Source organism: Varroa destructor, unplaced genomic scaffold, assembly GCF_002443255.2.
Source record: "Varroa destructor unplaced genomic scaffold, Vdes_3.0 BEIS01000001.1, whole genome shotgun sequence".
NCBI lineage: Eukaryota > Metazoa > Arthropoda > Arachnida > Mesostigmata > Varroidae > Varroa > Varroa destructor.
The window spans coordinates 70,452,153-70,468,128 of record NW_019211454.1 but is presented as its reverse complement, the minus strand read 5'-3'; the positions used below and the strand labels follow the sequence as shown (position 1 = coordinate 70,468,128).

Sequence of the window (15,976 nt, the reverse complement as noted above, 5' to 3'; positions counted from 1 at the left end):
AAAAAGATATGAATGTCCTGACATTTACAGTTCATTATTAATCTAGAATTGTTTTCTATGAGGATAGAAATAGTATTTTTAAAAACTTGATCAAGAGGTAGGATCAATGATAGTGTTCCTTTGGTACAACTAGTTTGGAACTTCGTGATCACGTCTTGGAGGTATAGTAATAACCGAACTCGAAATAACGTACCTCAAATCTATAAACAGCAACAGAACTTGTAAGTGAATTTCTTTTCTCATACATAAAAGTTTTCAAAAGCTACTATAATTGTCTAGAAGTTAAATTTAACAACTACCTAGTAAATGATTAGGACGACGTATTTTTCTATAGGAAGAAAAATGCATTGTTTACTTATTGGACCCCGGCCTTGTGCAATAGCTATCTTGTGAGGTTAACCGTCTTCATAACTGCAATTTTGTCAGTGAAGCAAAATGTGTATTGTATTGTGCCCTTATCACGAAGATCCTGTTTGCCTTTTGCGGACGAACGGAAACACGTTAATTTTAAATGAAATATACTAAAACGATTCACACACAGACAGTCAGTCAGTCAGTCAGTCGTAGGGCTTATGAACTAACAAGAGAGAATATTAAAAAGGTACAAAAAGCCATATTATTTGGATACTGTTGTGTGTGAACGATCCCAAATAAGATGGGAGCTGCATTTGTATGTTCCGCCAATACAGCCGGCTCATTTACTCGTATACTTGAAACTTGAATAAACGGTAAAATTTGTAATATTACATGTATCATTACATTTCCATTAAGAAATATATCAAAGATACTGCTACGCAGTATTGTTTCCTCTCATATGCTAGATCGAAATTTAGATGACAAAGATTCCGGAGATCCGACCGTTGAACGTTGATAGAAGTTTCCGTTTCTGCTGCAAAGAAGCGAAATAGATCAGTTACTTCAAAAGCAAATTCAGCTACATTGTGAGTTTATAAGGTTTCGCATGCACCACTGTACAGTCAACAAACAAAGCCTATTCCCCATGCGTTCTCATAAATGTTCGTGCGTATTTGAAACAAATTTATCTAGTAATGCTTCATAAATGGCACGTTATGTCGTCCTGCAAAATAATCTGCCTTCAGAAAATACTGTAGATTTACTTACCTTGAAGTACTCTCAGAGAAACGTCATCGAAATAATTATTTCTGTGTGCAAAATTTTAAAGATAATTACGACATATTGAAAGTTTACTTTCACCATTTATAATATGTTTATTAAACAAAGAGTTCATTATCGGCTCACTGACATAATTACAATGTTGTACTACTATTGTTTCTGTGTGTCAAGTTTGCGCATTTTAAACTTTAGATATCTCACAGAAATGGCTGTTTATCAAAACTTACATTCTCTAGATAATCTATTAATTGCTTGATTGCGTTTTTGAAGGTTATAAATAAAGAGGAAATCATTTGAGGCGACAATGAAGATGCTAGGCCTAGGCACCACATTATAAACACGACTTTCTTGCAATGGAGAAGTTCATTTGATTTCTGTTAAGGAAATTGACACGTTTGAAAAACCGTCCCTTTGTTGAACTTTCAGCTCATATGAAAAATTACACCCACACGATAAAATATTGGGCTGACGGAAGCACTCGTATAGCACCTAGCTCGTGATTGTAATAACTTTCTTCACAGCGGTTTCCTTGGAGATGGGAACAAATTGCAAACAGAGTTTGCATAGTCTTGAGACATTTACGAAATTTTCGAAGTAACAAAGTATCATTACGCCGCACAGTCTCCAGGACCGTTCGATTTTGTCGTCATAGGTGCGTTCCTGTATCTTACATACAGAAAATATCTTGCCAATGAAATTTTTCCGCACCACTCTGTGGACGACACAGAGACGTGTGCGGCAACGAAGTTGAAAAAAGACACGGAGAAAGCTCGCGGGGCAGACGAAGCGGCCCTTAGGTAAACGTAGAGAATACAACAATCTATACCGATCGAACTGTCTATAGAATTAAAACAAGCGAAAATATTATTGATTACTCGGCGGTGATCTTTGAGATTTCGCAGAGCTTTTAAGCCTAAAAATATCACTAAAAAAAGTGTTAATTTTACCGAGGAAACCGAAAACCACACTGTGATAAGAGGCAGTACAGAAAAAATTAGCATTTTCTATAGCCACAATTTAAGCATGATTGGGAGTTTCACTTATACTAGAGTCAGGCTTCAGAATTGTTTGGATACACTTTCGTCTATGAATGGTTCAGTACTACTAGCCTTTTTGGCACTATCAATTTACTGTTAATCACTGAGTGGACAGATGTATTTTGTCTAGTATCGAGACCAATTATCTTATGGTACTCTAGCCTTCTATATTTATCGAACTCATATATCGTCCCCACATCCTAAGAAGTGTGTGTGGTCATTTTGGTGTAAACATTTTAAGTTTTTCCTCAGATATTGTGTTCAAAATGAGCTATTGCTAAAGACGCATTTTGAAAGTAGGAGGCCCAATGGCAAATTAATTTTTTTTCAAGAGTTTTGGCTTTGTTTGATCTTTTTTGCACACAAACCAGGCTGTACACGTACAAGGTTTCCGGGTTATACGTATCTCTCTAAACGTTTCTCATGAGATACCGGAAAATTTTTCCGTGGCGTCTGCGATGGGTCAGGAATCATATTCGTTAGGCCTACAGTCATAACACAAACCCACTTAGAAATGACTCAGGATTTAGTCTGAACTTCGAATTCTACGGCATCATTATTTATGTCGTAAAATTCGAAATTGATACAATCCGAAGTTACTTGCTTTGAGTTCTACAGAAGTAAATTCGACAGGGCCTTGTTGTCAAGAAATTTCCCGCATTAATGCTAGTGCCCTCCTGCGTGCAAGAACGGTGTAAAAGACGCTGCCTTCTTGCTGTAATCAGAAGTAGGAAGAGATGAAATATCAGCGTTGCGTAGTCTACCAGAATACCCAGATAAGCTTCTTCCTGAACTTTCTTTGGATACGAATCACTCTTGCGTGTTCCCCTCCTCTTGTAAAATGAACAAAGTGTTCTACTGGTTTTGATGTTGGCCCGAAACGCAGCTAAGGCTGAATCTTGCTACGTCGTGGAATTCAACCTGAAATAAAAGACACTTGGTATTATGTGCGACCATACCTGCAACCCGCGCTTACAGAAAAAATATACACCCTTGAGTCTAAAGCACGTCCGCTCTCAAAGGTACACAATACAAAGACCCTTATAATTAACATCCATATGGTCTATAAACGTAATCAACACGTTATTTCAATCTCCCCAGCGAAAACCGTACGGTTTTGTCGTCAAAAACGATGCAAACGATGCTATATGGTTCGATCATAATAATGTGGATATACTTCAGAGTATCTTTTTCTAGAAAAAAAAAACGGGGTTTCCGACCCCAAGGAAGAGCTTGAACGTGTCTGGTACAGCGTTCACCAACGTAAGATGATGAAGCTACTGTCTCAGACATTAGTTAACTTCATCTACTTCGATATTATATGCGGATGGAGAAATTGGGTCAAGTAGATTTTGATGGCATATAATAGAAAAGTTTATTTCATTCTGCACGTAGTATGGTATACAGGTCAACAAAGAATTTGAAAATAGGCTCATAATTATCGATCGTGCTGTCAATCTGTTACTAATGAAAGTTGACGCGTTAAAAACTTTAGTTGACAGATTTCGGGGTTGTTGCTTCAGGTTCTGACAACAACTCACACAGCCCGTGTGAACAAATAAAGTTATTTTTTCATTATCAATACACGATCTTGCATATTTCCTTATAAGTTACTGTCTGAGGATAAAATGTTTAAACTTAAAAAATTATATTCACCTGTACGACAAACGCACAGTAGCGCACGCCATTCTTTTCAACTATGCTACGGTTGAGGGTTCTTTTTACGTCCTGACATCCAACCGCGTACATCATACGATTCTACGTATAGATATATTGTGATTATATGTCTGCAAACCACTGATGTGACCATTAGATGCAAAAGTGTGGCGCACTTCCCAGAAAACGAACTTACTTCCAGCAGAGAAACAGGTGAATCAACGATAAATCATCTTGGCCTTATGCTAGAGAAACAACGAGTATTTTGGATGCTATAGCGGAAAACAATACTTTGAATTATACAGAGACAATCAATAAATGTCTAAGTAAATATGCATTGCATCTGAATGGTAGTCCTCGTGTTGGCCTAGTGGGTAACCTATTTGCCTGTTAGTTTTAGGGATACGTTGTAGTGGTGTCGGACGTAAAACTCGAAACGTAAAGATGAAATTTGAATGATACGTTAACAGAATTCTTGCCCCGCGAAACTTGTTTCGATTTGTTACTTGTACAAAAACAAAGGAAGCTTTTTGCCGAAATTTTCATATTTTAGCTCATATTCATTTTATAACATCTATGATACATTCAGCACACGTTAGCCTCACCTGAGTTGATTTGATGCCTGGGAGCTGAGTACCACTAAAGAAACAAACTTTGGAACTGTTATTAGCGCGTATTTTATAAATTTTTATTTGAAACAACAGAAGTTGAACTGAATTTTTCGAAATACGAATTACTTTTTGTATATTCTATGGTGGGCTGACGTCCTACCCGTCTAGACAATCCTGTACACTTTGCACTCGTGTTCTACAAATAAAGTTTTTGTAAATAAATTCCAAAATTGAGAGTTCCGTTTTGTATCCTTAGTTTTTTATGCTCCAGCTCCTTGTAGAACACTCTTCGATGCATCAGAGATTTCCCTCAGACATCGCCTTCAAGACCATTTCATCATCGACATAGACTATCTTATAAACTACACACTCTTCAGAAACTAAATTGTTTCAGGAAAAAAAAAGTTAAAAAATAAAGAAATAAACATAACGGAAGATGCCACGTTCGAGGTAATAGATTCATACATACTCTGAAATGGTACTCAGAGGGCTACCCTTTAACGGAGAGGTGGGTTAGTGGAGCGTGCACTAATCGAGCGACTATTTACTCCGAGTATTGATTCACAACATAGTTTGGGTATTAAAAAGTTTACCTGGGTTGCCTTGGCTATGCGTATTAAACCTTGAAATCAAACTATCAATTATTATCAAATCAAAATATTTAAAAGTTTTAAGATCGGTGTGCTTGATCGGAGAGGCTATTTAGTAATGGTACTGCAGCATACGACGCGGCATAGCAGATGAGACACATCGCATCACGTATTGCGCAAGTACCCATCTACCTTGGTAAATGGAAGCTCACAACTACGTATATAATGTGATAAAGTCATCGAGAAGCAAAACCAGCAACTATGTACCGCTTGTTTCTGTTCGACTTTCTCTAAACTTTGTTAATCCTAACTCTCGTGTTCCAAAAATCAGAATCCATCTTCGCCATTTTTCCTATGTACTTACAAACACTGCACAAATACGAGTGATAGAATGCTTAAAGCTGCGTTTCGGATTCGCTACAAGCAGTAGTGTGTCTCGCCTAGAAAGTACACGCATCTGTTCACCAATGAACAATGCAGACGCCCATGGCATGGCGTATTTTAAGAACGAACGTTTCACACAGCCAACTCTTCCATGATGTTTTCGTGGAGTGCGTTTCGATGAGAGATGTTCCCAGACAGTAGCAAAGCCAGTGCCGTGTGATGGAACGCTTAGCAGCAATAAAAGGCGTAGAAACTTGAAACATAGAGATACTTCAAAGTTACTGTGCCTATGTGTGACGTGTAGGAAGCACCATGACGACTTGCATGGTGAAACCGTTGATCTGCTCATGTTTATCAATGAAATTATCATTTACAGTCTGGCGACGGCTGGCTGGACGTGAAAGGGACTTCTCGCAAAGATGGGCGTATAGCACCGTTGTCAGCTGTCCCGTGTGGATTTTGCACACGGAGTGGCAGATCTTTAACTAGGATGAAATAATAGCTGATCAATTATCGGTCTTTGAACTACAAGCGTAAATACTTTATGAACGCAAGCTAACCGTACTGGTGGCGTAATGGTGTTCGTGGGTCAAAATTATAAATGCTTTGTGAAATGAAGTTCTATCGATCATCCTCTATCGAATAAGTTCTGCCTCGATGATGCCATCCAGTGATGAAGCACAAAGCGCCACCTAGATGATGCTACCTCGAACTTAAAGCTCTGAAAAACAAATTTGGAAACAGGTAGTGGGTCTTTTAAGAAAATAGTCCACGTATTTTGTGAACTCTTAGCAATTTCTTAATATAAACGGATAAAACTACGATTTAACAAAGGCGTACGTGTGGTATTGGACAAAATACCTTCCTTCGAGTGAAGCAATTCACAAGTCGTCTGTACAGCCCAACGTTTAATTTCTTTAGGCTTCTTATTGTACAAGCGCACTGGTATTCGATGTGTCAAGAAAGCTTTGCACGTGTTCAGCTTTTTGCCACGTAAAGCTTTAGTACTGCATGCTCAATCAGTTAGCAAGTAAATCCTGTTTAAGAGGAAAAGCCATAACATAATATATATATACAAATTGTACGATATTATATAGAGAAAGTATTTCGCATGTCGCACTCCAGAGCACTTCGCCTAATTAGGACATGTGCAAACTGACGTAGGCCGCATCGACCGCTTGCCGAATTGGCCTTCTACCACTATAGAGTGAATGTGGTTACACGAGTTCTTTGAATTACTATATGCTGTTCAAGAAGAACATCCCCGATAATTTAAAAGACTCGGTGGCCGTTCCTCCGAAGAATCCACTTAAACACTGTCGCCCATGACAAGAGCCTAGGCAGATCATTCGAGTCATAGCGATTGGTCCAACAAATTGCTCTCGTATTAGGACACCATCCACCTCAGAATGAGGACATCCCGCTCAGTAGCGGCGAGACAGGCAGGTATAGATATTTACTAGTAAATAGTATCTCAGTACTTAAGGCGCAACGAGCTCGGTTGAGCCAACTCTGTGTCACCAAAAAGGAAGCTATGATTGGCGCACCGCGATATGTAATATCCCACATATCGCACACAATATGAGGAGCGTCGGATTTTGCAGTCGTAGATCGATTCAAATTGTCACAGTTTATTGTACGGGCTTTCAAATACCTAGAAAATGAGTGAGATTTCTGTAAAAAAAAAAAAAAAAGCCATATTTAACTTTTGAAGAAATTGTTGTTTTTCACTTTTTTTTTTTTTGCAAAAATCCGACCATGTTAAATATGGCCAAATTTTATTAAAATAGAGGTACAATCGTTTCCCAGCCCCAGTACGAACGAGCTGCAACGATGGTTTTGTCGCTTGCGATTTGAACAATGTGAAAGATGTTCCACATAGTGGTCAACCAATGACGAAAAATTGTCGTCATATTGGAAGACCGACACGAGAGTAGCTACGATGTTGCTTAGGAATTAAATATCCGCCAGCCGTTTGAAAATATTTGAAAGACCTAGGCCACAAAAGCCCGGCTGTTCGGGTTCTACACGAAATTATATACTCGATTGTATTTTTGTTTGCGAAACTCTAGGAAGTCAACGAAATAGGGCTGTCCCTAAAGTGTGGGCCACAAGTGATAAAAAGAAGATTATCTACTGCAACAGTGTACAATTAAAAAAACGTGCTTCTCTCTTCGTATTCAGGCCCAGGCTGATACTAAAGAAAGTGTTGTTATGAGTTGGACGGCTTAGAAAACAACTGTGCACTATGAGCTGCTGCCGCCTAACAAAACGATTAATTCGAACCCGTACTATCAATACGCAGCAAGATAACAATAAGCCATTAAAAAAAAAAATCGACCGGAACTAGTGAACATAAGAGCCGTCTTCCACAATGGCAATGCCAGACCACGTACATGACTAGCCACTTGGCGAAGATTGAAAGAACTGGGATGGGAAATTCTAGTGAATTCGTTATATAGGTTGTATGTTGTTATGAGACTATCAGATGCTACGATCTTGGCAAAACCCTTGAATCGAGTACTTCAATTTCAATGGAGAGATGCAAACATCAATTTACATAGTTTTTCGTCTAGAAAACGCGGAAGTTCTGCAGTGATGAAATTACGGTACTATCAGCCTTTCAGAGCTTCGCCATGGAACTTCATGGGAGGACCTTTTGCTCACTGTAGCTCCCTCAACCTCAAACGACCATGTTAGTCTTTACCTAAGGCCCCGCACGAGTCTTCTTGAAAATTCCTTTACATGTGAGGCCGACATTTTCACAGTAACAGTGAGGGATACGATACAGTAACGTCAAATTGCAAACAAACCAAAAAACGGTCCGAAATAACGACGTGTCCGAGAACGTATAATCTCCCTTAAATTCCCTCCTACAGAAAATAGGTTAAAAGGACGTTTCCACACCTTTTTTTTGCTGAACAGAAAGCACCAAATTACTTCCGTGAAAATATAGATCCGCTATCGACATTATTTGCGACTCCTTGACGTCTGTCCATCAATAGATACGTTTATTGGCAGGAATACATACTTTCTCGTAAGAAACTTTCACGTTTCATATTGATGCGCTCGTCCAGCAAGGGTTTTAGGTTCTTACTTCTGTCAAATGTTAAATATAAATAGAATACAAAATATAAAATTAATCATTTTATATATATATACATATGCAAACTGGAATAGAACGAACATGTACTTGAAATTATAATAAAACAACTATACATAATGTACTACAACAGTGCTCAATCAATATGAATCTATTAGTTTAAAACTAGAAGTGATAATAAGACGGACTTGGTATAGAACGAAGCAAAATGTTTATATACATATACAAAAGCTTCGTTTAAATCAGATTACGTATATAGTTGATGAGATTCGAAGCAGCGACCCGCTGGCCTTTCAGCTGAAAGAGGCCCTTGTACAAAAGAGATCTAAAATACGAATACAGGCGGTTACTTTTTAAAGCAACCTTACGTTAGCTAGGTAAATAATTCATTCACATGACCTAGTCAGGAGTCGGCAATGTCTTTATGAAATCGATCTATTAAAGTCTACGCTTTTTCGGTAGTATTCTGAAAGTTCTCTGATATTGTTATCCTTAATCGTATCTTACGAACGTGATAACTAACTTTATCACAATGAGGTTTATTTAAAAAATGTAATTCTTTTTTTTTATCCTTCAGGTATCCTTTAGGATTATGAATGACAATGTACATGTTTGACTTGGATATCTAGTGGCACTAGGACACGTAGTATTGTGTGCCCGTGCAAGGATTGTAGTTAAATTAGCAGTCTGCATATGCACAATTACTCCAAAAAAAGTTAACAAAAAAAAGTATTTTGTAAGTATAAGATACAGAAATATCATAAATGAAAATTACATTGCACGAATTTGTATCATAATTTTCATATAACGATTGTTAATAATTGGCGCAGTGGCTTGGACGACTCGAAATAGCTGGATTTACTACTTTAAACTTTGTGACTGGGTCCATATAGAGATGCAAATATCCAATTAGTCAACGAACTTTAGGATTTCCATTGGTGCACTTTTCCTCCAGCCTTTAGGAATAACCTGCTTCTAATCCAGGTAAAAGGGATAACTCCAACTTGAGGTTAATCGTAAACAAACATCTATGCATTTTTATAAGAGCACACATAAGTTAGCACTGTTGCCCTTCATATAACTATAACCGGTTCTGAACTTTTGCTACCGAACAGATTCACTGCTTTCAATAGATTTTCAAGACTGACACAATTATAAGTGTGAAGTTATGAAAAGTCGTACGTTCCCAGAATCAACAAGATTACGCAAGCTGCTATAGAAATAGCATTTAAAATATCGAAGCAAGACACGATCTGATGAACTAGTTTTTTCGTGTCATACTGTCTGTTTAAAAACTGGTACTTCTATTGCACCCGTGGCAGATAGAAACCTAATTAAGGTCGCAAAATATACTGAGTGGCATAAGTTTCTCCCTCAAGGTAGTTACTTAATTCAGCAAACGGCTAAACACTTATATGTCACGCCTCCATGTCAAATTTCAGTTGAACAAAACCTATCTAAGCGTCCTAACAAACCTTCTAAAGTTTAGAAAGTTGTGTACTTGAATGGTGTACACCCTGAATGTTGATAACAAGAAACGAAGTTACATAATATCTCTATTTGCTTGTAAGTTTTTTTTTATTTGCATAGATTGTGCAATGTATCGTACGCCCCGTAGCATAAGCATATCAAGTAATTAGTTAGGATTACTGGGTTGAGAATGAAATATAGGCCGAGCATTGTTGTTTATTAAGTTGTTCGTAAAATCGATAACATGAACTTACTTACAAACAATAGTATCAACAATATTTTATTAGTATATCGTTAAAATACGTTGGTTGTTATAAGGGACATCTTGTTTTAAATACGTGTTTTGAAAGTGCGTATCCTTTTAAGATTATGATTGCAAGCCATTTCAATAGGCTCCATAGTGTTGCACTTAAAATTTGGCGACAGCGGTTGCCACATAATCGAAAAATGAAGCTAGCACGAAGCTACAACTTAAAAGTCAGACGTGGCAAAATAAATCTCCACTGATTTAAAGATAAAACGTTTGTTTTATCGTTAAATCAGTGGAGGTCCTGGTCGACCCCGAGCAAACCTTATCAGCATATAAGGACCCATCTGTGTGGTACATTATTGTTCCCAAAGTTCCTTGAGTTATTTGTCACTTTGGTCTCAGCTAGCCGACATTTTTGCTTTTAGCAGGAAATTTATTGTGCAAATTTACATTCAAATCGTAGTACCATTTATGTGGTACATTTCTGTGCGGTGGTTTTATCGTTATCTCTATGACATTTATAATAGTTGAAACTTCCTTGGCGCATATATGAAATAACCTAGGTGAAATTAACAACAGTTACGGACACAAATATCGATCTTCGACCACACCTTTAGATCTTATAGTGCTCGTTCAAGTGTTTGAGAGATAGTCTGAATCTTCTGAGATACAAATTGGCAAATTTTGAGGACATATATTAGTTAGGATCAGAAATTTTTGATCGACGCTTAAATACAAGCAAATGTAAGATCTAGATTATCGATCGGAAACGCGTGCAAGACTTATCTTTATTATGCCGAAGGGTTTAATGAATCCAACGCAGTGATATAATTACATTAACTAGCCAGGTAATGATGGTGAACCTATATATCGTGACTATGTATTCACTCGATCATTCAGTGGTCTGTCTGTATTTACTGAGCACTATCGGCGGTTTCCTTTTTTCCGACTACGTTTCAAGCAAATGGCTCGTTACGCTGTCAATTCTTTTGCCGTTAGTTTGAAATCGCGACACACATTCTATGGTCGTACACGAATTCAGATAAAGATCGCATGTTTAGAACGTGTTTAGCTGCACATGTATCTAGCCAGGTCGTTTAGTTTCAAAACAAAAGAAAATTTGTTTGTAACAGCCTTATATATATAGAAATTAGCTGGACTATACAGACAAGACTGCCCTATGAAAAATAGGTCCTAAAATTGTTGTCGGGCCTTGGTCGTAGATGTTACCGCGCTGTCTTAATTAGTCCTTTTGCTTGCTCGAACACTTGCTGAAGGCTCTTTTTATCATTTTGCTTTCAGTTTGGAACGGTAACATATGAGGGCAGCTATTCTATAACTGGGAGCTTGAGGTTTTACGAGCTCAAATGGATACTGAAGTAGTTTTCCGAGACGAAAAACGCAGAACGAATTCCAAAGTATTGATTCCTTGGAATCGAGGCTTTTCCAACGTGTAGATAAGCGATTTGCAGCATTAAATTGAACGTTATCTTGCTCTGAAGAGTAGTCGTCCTTTTATTGTTATCAGCAACGAAACCCAATATACAGAACGGCGATTATTTGTCAAATGCTTGTATACGTAAAAACATCGAGTTGTTGTATTTGAGATAAGTGTATTACGTAGCCCTTGAAGTGAGTTTGAGACTGGCTCAAGTCTATGGGCAGGTGCCCAGGATTCCCATCTGCAACTTTGCAGAGTAACTCACAATAACCATTTATTTTGCGAGAGACATTTCCTTACCAGCTTTCATAATGCTGTATGACAATGATTTTATTTTACAGGATGGGGCACGAGCGTCCTACATCGTGATTGCACGTGTATTTCTTAATGACCAGTTGGCCTATATGTGGATAGGCCGATAAAGCTCAGTAGTGGCCCCTGTAATAGTCAAACTTCATGGCAATACATTTTCTCTTCGAATTCTTATAAACGTTTTTTTAGCTAGCTAAAAATGTACACAATAGAACACATTTTTACTTTAGCATGAATCAAGCAATAAATAATAACATCAATTTACAATATATGAAATCTTCACAGTTTACCTCGCCGAAAATATCTGCGAACACCTAAGCCCTTCATCAATTGAGAATGCTGTTGAAGACCTCGAAATAAACTTGACGGATATTATTAGGTCTGTTCTCTTGCTTGAGGTCGATGAAGTGTTATTTGTAAATAGAATTACTACAATTTTTAAAGATTTCATAGGGTGTTGGTGTTGGCAGCAGTTCTTATTAGAGATGTTGTTAAAGATGCTACCCGTGCTTTATCGATATCCGACAGTGTATTCTCGTAATAGCAACATTGTATCTTAACAAAGAAAATAACGGCTTCTGTATTCCTTAATTAGTGAATCTGAACCTGTTTTATTAGCAATAAACATGACACTTATGTTATTCCATGTATGCATTTTGATATCAATAGTCGTACGGCTGAAAAACGCACTTTCGACATTTTCTAACTTATGGATGCGACAACATTTGGCCGGAGAAACCCTGAAACTTTGGAAAAAATGGTTAATTAAGGGAGATCAGGACTAGGCCACTTGAACATACTTCAGAAGAGCGCTTGTCTTGAGCGTAAGATCAGTATTACCTATATTTCCTGATTTCACCAAAGGTTTTCGCTTCAGAGCTGTGTAAACACGAACCGAAGAGCTTTCCGCTAGAACGCCTCTTAACATCTTATACATATGATGATGTATTTGTATTTACTAATTTAGATACTTTTCTGTTCAATCACTTATCATAGCATTTTTCCAGTTTCCAGATTACCACGACAATTACTGGCTACATACGTTAATCGATAATCATGCCATTCAATGATCAAATGAACCTAAGGAACATACGACGATGCCTGTGTTGCAAGGCTTCGCTTAAAATTGCCCCTTCTACTACATTTGATGTAAGTAGGATGTAACAAGCGATGGCACAGATAATGTTTCGTCTTTTTATAAGGAAAACTAGCAATCAGTATTTTGGATAATAAAACTATTAGCCTGGTAGAAGCGTACACAGTGGACTTTGAAAACACCCATTTTCAAACTTTTCAGCTACGGGCCTCTCAAAAACGGAATTTGTACACAAATACTCCAGTCTTTGAGAGATTTAAATTCACCGGTTGGTTTTTTTTTTTCTTTTTATAAGAAACGAGTTCAGAAAGAAGAACATCATTAAATCTCAAAGACCTTAAATCTTTCTTCCTCGACAGCCACGATACTGCAAGAATTCATCGGGGATTGATTCAGACATAGCACAAAAAACTTTATGGTGAAACGGTGAAAGCATAGTATAAAAATTATGTAAATGTGTTAAGAACGGAAATTGAAGTTCTGATACTCAACAAGAGGGTGGGCGGATATTAGTACCCGAAGAACGAGGCCGCATTACCACACCGGAGAAGACTTTTCATTAGACGAGAGGTTGAACCTCGAAGGCATTGTTGGCGATAAAACTTATAACGTGTAACACAAATTATTGTCCAAAACACTGAAGATACGGGCACTGAGTAAAGTTAAATCTTTTATTAATTGGCTCCAGGTCAGTTGAAAACGAATGTGGTGTATTGCACGTACAGTTTGTGGAACGTTAGTCATAGACGGTTGCCGCATACGAGACAAGGTACAATCTCTGGCGCCAGCCGGAAAGGGACTAGTAGAGAGGACGATTTCGCTCTGGGAAGGATCCTAGTTCGTTAACGGTGACGGGTGAATTCGGATACCAGATAAAGGTAGTACTGCTAATGGACAGCGGCGGCACTTCCTATTATGAGGCGAAAAGGAAACAATAAAGGCAGCTCGTCATTTTCGCTATTTCGCTTAGATTTTGTAGGAGACTCATGGACCATCGGCTTCTATTACTTTCTGAATTGAACAAAGGGATATTTTCACGTGCGTCTTAACCCGCTTATTCTCTTAGAATGTAAGTCTGTGATACAAAACTTTTATGCTTCCAAAAAGACAGCTAACAGGTAGGCATATTCTACTATATATCTCGAGAAGCTATAAATAGGAGGATTGCTGGTAGATTTATGGCTGTCAAGAAGCTGCCAGATCATTGGAACAAGCATTGTAGCCCAACTAGTTTTAAGTTCTTTTAAAGTTTTCAGTTTTAAGTTCAACCGACTCGCTTGTAACAGCTCACCATTACAAAGTAATATCCAAGCCTTGCCAGTTAAAATGAGACGGTCTGCAGTCAAAATATGTTGAATATGTAGATTAACGGCCTCTGGTTCACTCTATACGCATGAAGATGTTAGAAAAGAGATGCTAAAATGATTTTGGTGAGAAAATAAGTATTATATTGGAAAATTTTGGCCTGGCATTGAATCCGATCACGTTGATATCACCACTAGTTACTATATTATTGAAGGGAAATGTGAATATATCAGAGCGCTATTGCTCTAGCATCTGTCAACACCAATTAACAAGTTTTTTTTTTTTTTTTTTTTTTTTTCGTCAAATCGGCACCTAACAAAATGTAGCTAAAAGTGGCTGAGCTAAACAATCCAGCAACATATTTTTTGCGGCTAAAATAGTAAAACGTGAAGATGACTGGTTCTCAGAGGCTACTCACCTATTTTTTGGAAACTTGACGAGTTTCCCTTGAGCGACCTGAACAATGATTAATGGTAGCGATCGATAAGGCATCTTAATGAATTACCTTCGAGCTTAAAAGGAGTAACCAAGCCAGATTGTCACGCAAAAATTACACAATACGCAATTGTAGCTTCGAAACAATTATGCCAAAGGCGTTGACCTTTAGCCTTGGCAACTGAATATATTAGTTGTTTAAAAAATAGAAACTTATATAATGGGTATCTTAGTTAAGGAAAAATAATCCAATGCCCACCTAATTAATCGTAGCGATGTCCAAAAATCTTTCCAATCAATTTCGATTACATCAAAATTTTAGGGGGCCAGATAGTCTGTTGGTCGGCTAAATATATTTCAGTGAAAAGGCTCTTTAATAGAATTTCAATAACGAGGTCGTTTTTAGGAAAGGACAAATACACTGCAGTTACCTGGAAGCCTTTTTGGGTCCGGGCATATCTACACAGTAATCTTCGAGAAACAATACCCTGCACCCAACATATATCAGTTCATCGCACCGATACTTAGTCGATTGGCGTTGTATCTACTATTTTATCTATTTTATTCATGACATATACTTCAACATTAGGAAGTAACACGCTACACGACGAGGGGGGTAATTCCTTTGCGTTTAACTCCCGTCTTAATTGATTTCCTCATATTCGGTAACTGAGATTCGAAAAGGTACAAACAATACACAACTATCGCTGATACGACACTGTTTATATACGATACACACAACATTAGTTACTGCAAATCGTTACAATCAACTTATCACAACATTAAATAAGACAGCCTATTAACAAGAGGGTGATAAATTTACGGAAAAGAAACGTATTGTTTTTTTAGTGTTCGAAGATTACTGATCGTGAAGAATAAAGATCTCTATGTAAAATAGAATGCTAGGTTCTTTTTCTTCTAGGAAAAGGGAATAAAATCCTTTACATATCTGCATATATTTTACGTATATATATATATATATATATATATATATATATATATATACATAATAATTTTTTAGTATATACATATCTAGTATATATACTGTTTTAGTATATATACTCGTACTTGAGTATATATACTCGTGTGAAACACAAATCTTTGCCCATTGGGCCGACACTAAACAGTACGATTCGATGTGTCCGGCGGGCT

General features: G+C 37.5%; 1 protein-coding gene and 2 long non-coding RNA genes across 13 annotated transcripts; 2 read left to right on the top strand and 1 right to left on the bottom strand.

Moving 5' to 3' along the window:
• Positions 1–593: 593 nt before the first annotated feature.
• LOC147759040 (uncharacterized) lies at positions 594–5,782 on the bottom strand. 11 transcript variants are annotated; one of them, XR_015320969.1, is made up of 5 exons: positions 5,393–5,782; positions 3,828–3,929; positions 1,362–3,092; positions 1,123–1,163; positions 594–886 (listed from the first exon to the last, which is right to left on the bottom strand). XR_015320969.1 is itself a non-coding variant. In XM_086979975.1 (3 exons), exons 1-3 carry the CDS (start codon positions 5,780–5,782, stop codon positions 3,027–3,029), a joined length of 558 nt encoding a protein of 185 aa, XP_086836101.1. In that variant the 3' UTR covers positions 1,198–3,026. The 11 variants fall into 11 exon arrangements, 1 of the variants encoding a protein (XP_086836101.1); XR_015320971.1 differs by lacking the exon at positions 1,123–1,163 and having other exon boundaries at positions 594–889; XR_015320968.1 differs by lacking the exon at positions 1,123–1,163.
• Positions 5,783–6,015: 233 nt separating this feature from the next.
• Positions 6,016–15,724, top strand: LOC111253340 (uncharacterized). The gene is made up of 3 exons (XR_002674602.2): positions 6,016–6,156; positions 12,996–13,137; positions 13,773–15,724. It is a non-coding gene; the product is annotated as an uncharacterized LOC111253340 (long non-coding RNA).
• LOC147759039 (uncharacterized) lies at positions 6,294–8,639 on the top strand. Its single transcript, XR_015321005.1, has 2 exons — positions 6,294–6,858; positions 7,485–8,639. It is a non-coding gene; the product is annotated as an uncharacterized LOC147759039 (long non-coding RNA).
• Positions 15,725–15,976: the final 252 nt, after the last annotated feature.

Coding starts and splice junctions, on each gene's coding strand:
- LOC147759040 (XM_086979975.1), bottom strand. CDS start 5,782: ATGATAATTTCATTGATAAACATGAGCAGATCAACGGTTTCACCATGC. Junction 3,930..5,392: donor CTCGTATTTGTGCAGTGTTT/GTAAGTACATAG, acceptor ATCTATACGTAG/AATCGTATGATGTACGCGGT. Junction 3,093..3,827: donor ACTGTGCGTTTGTCGTACAG/GTGAATATAATT, acceptor CTTTTATTTCAG/GTTGAATTCCACGACGTAGC.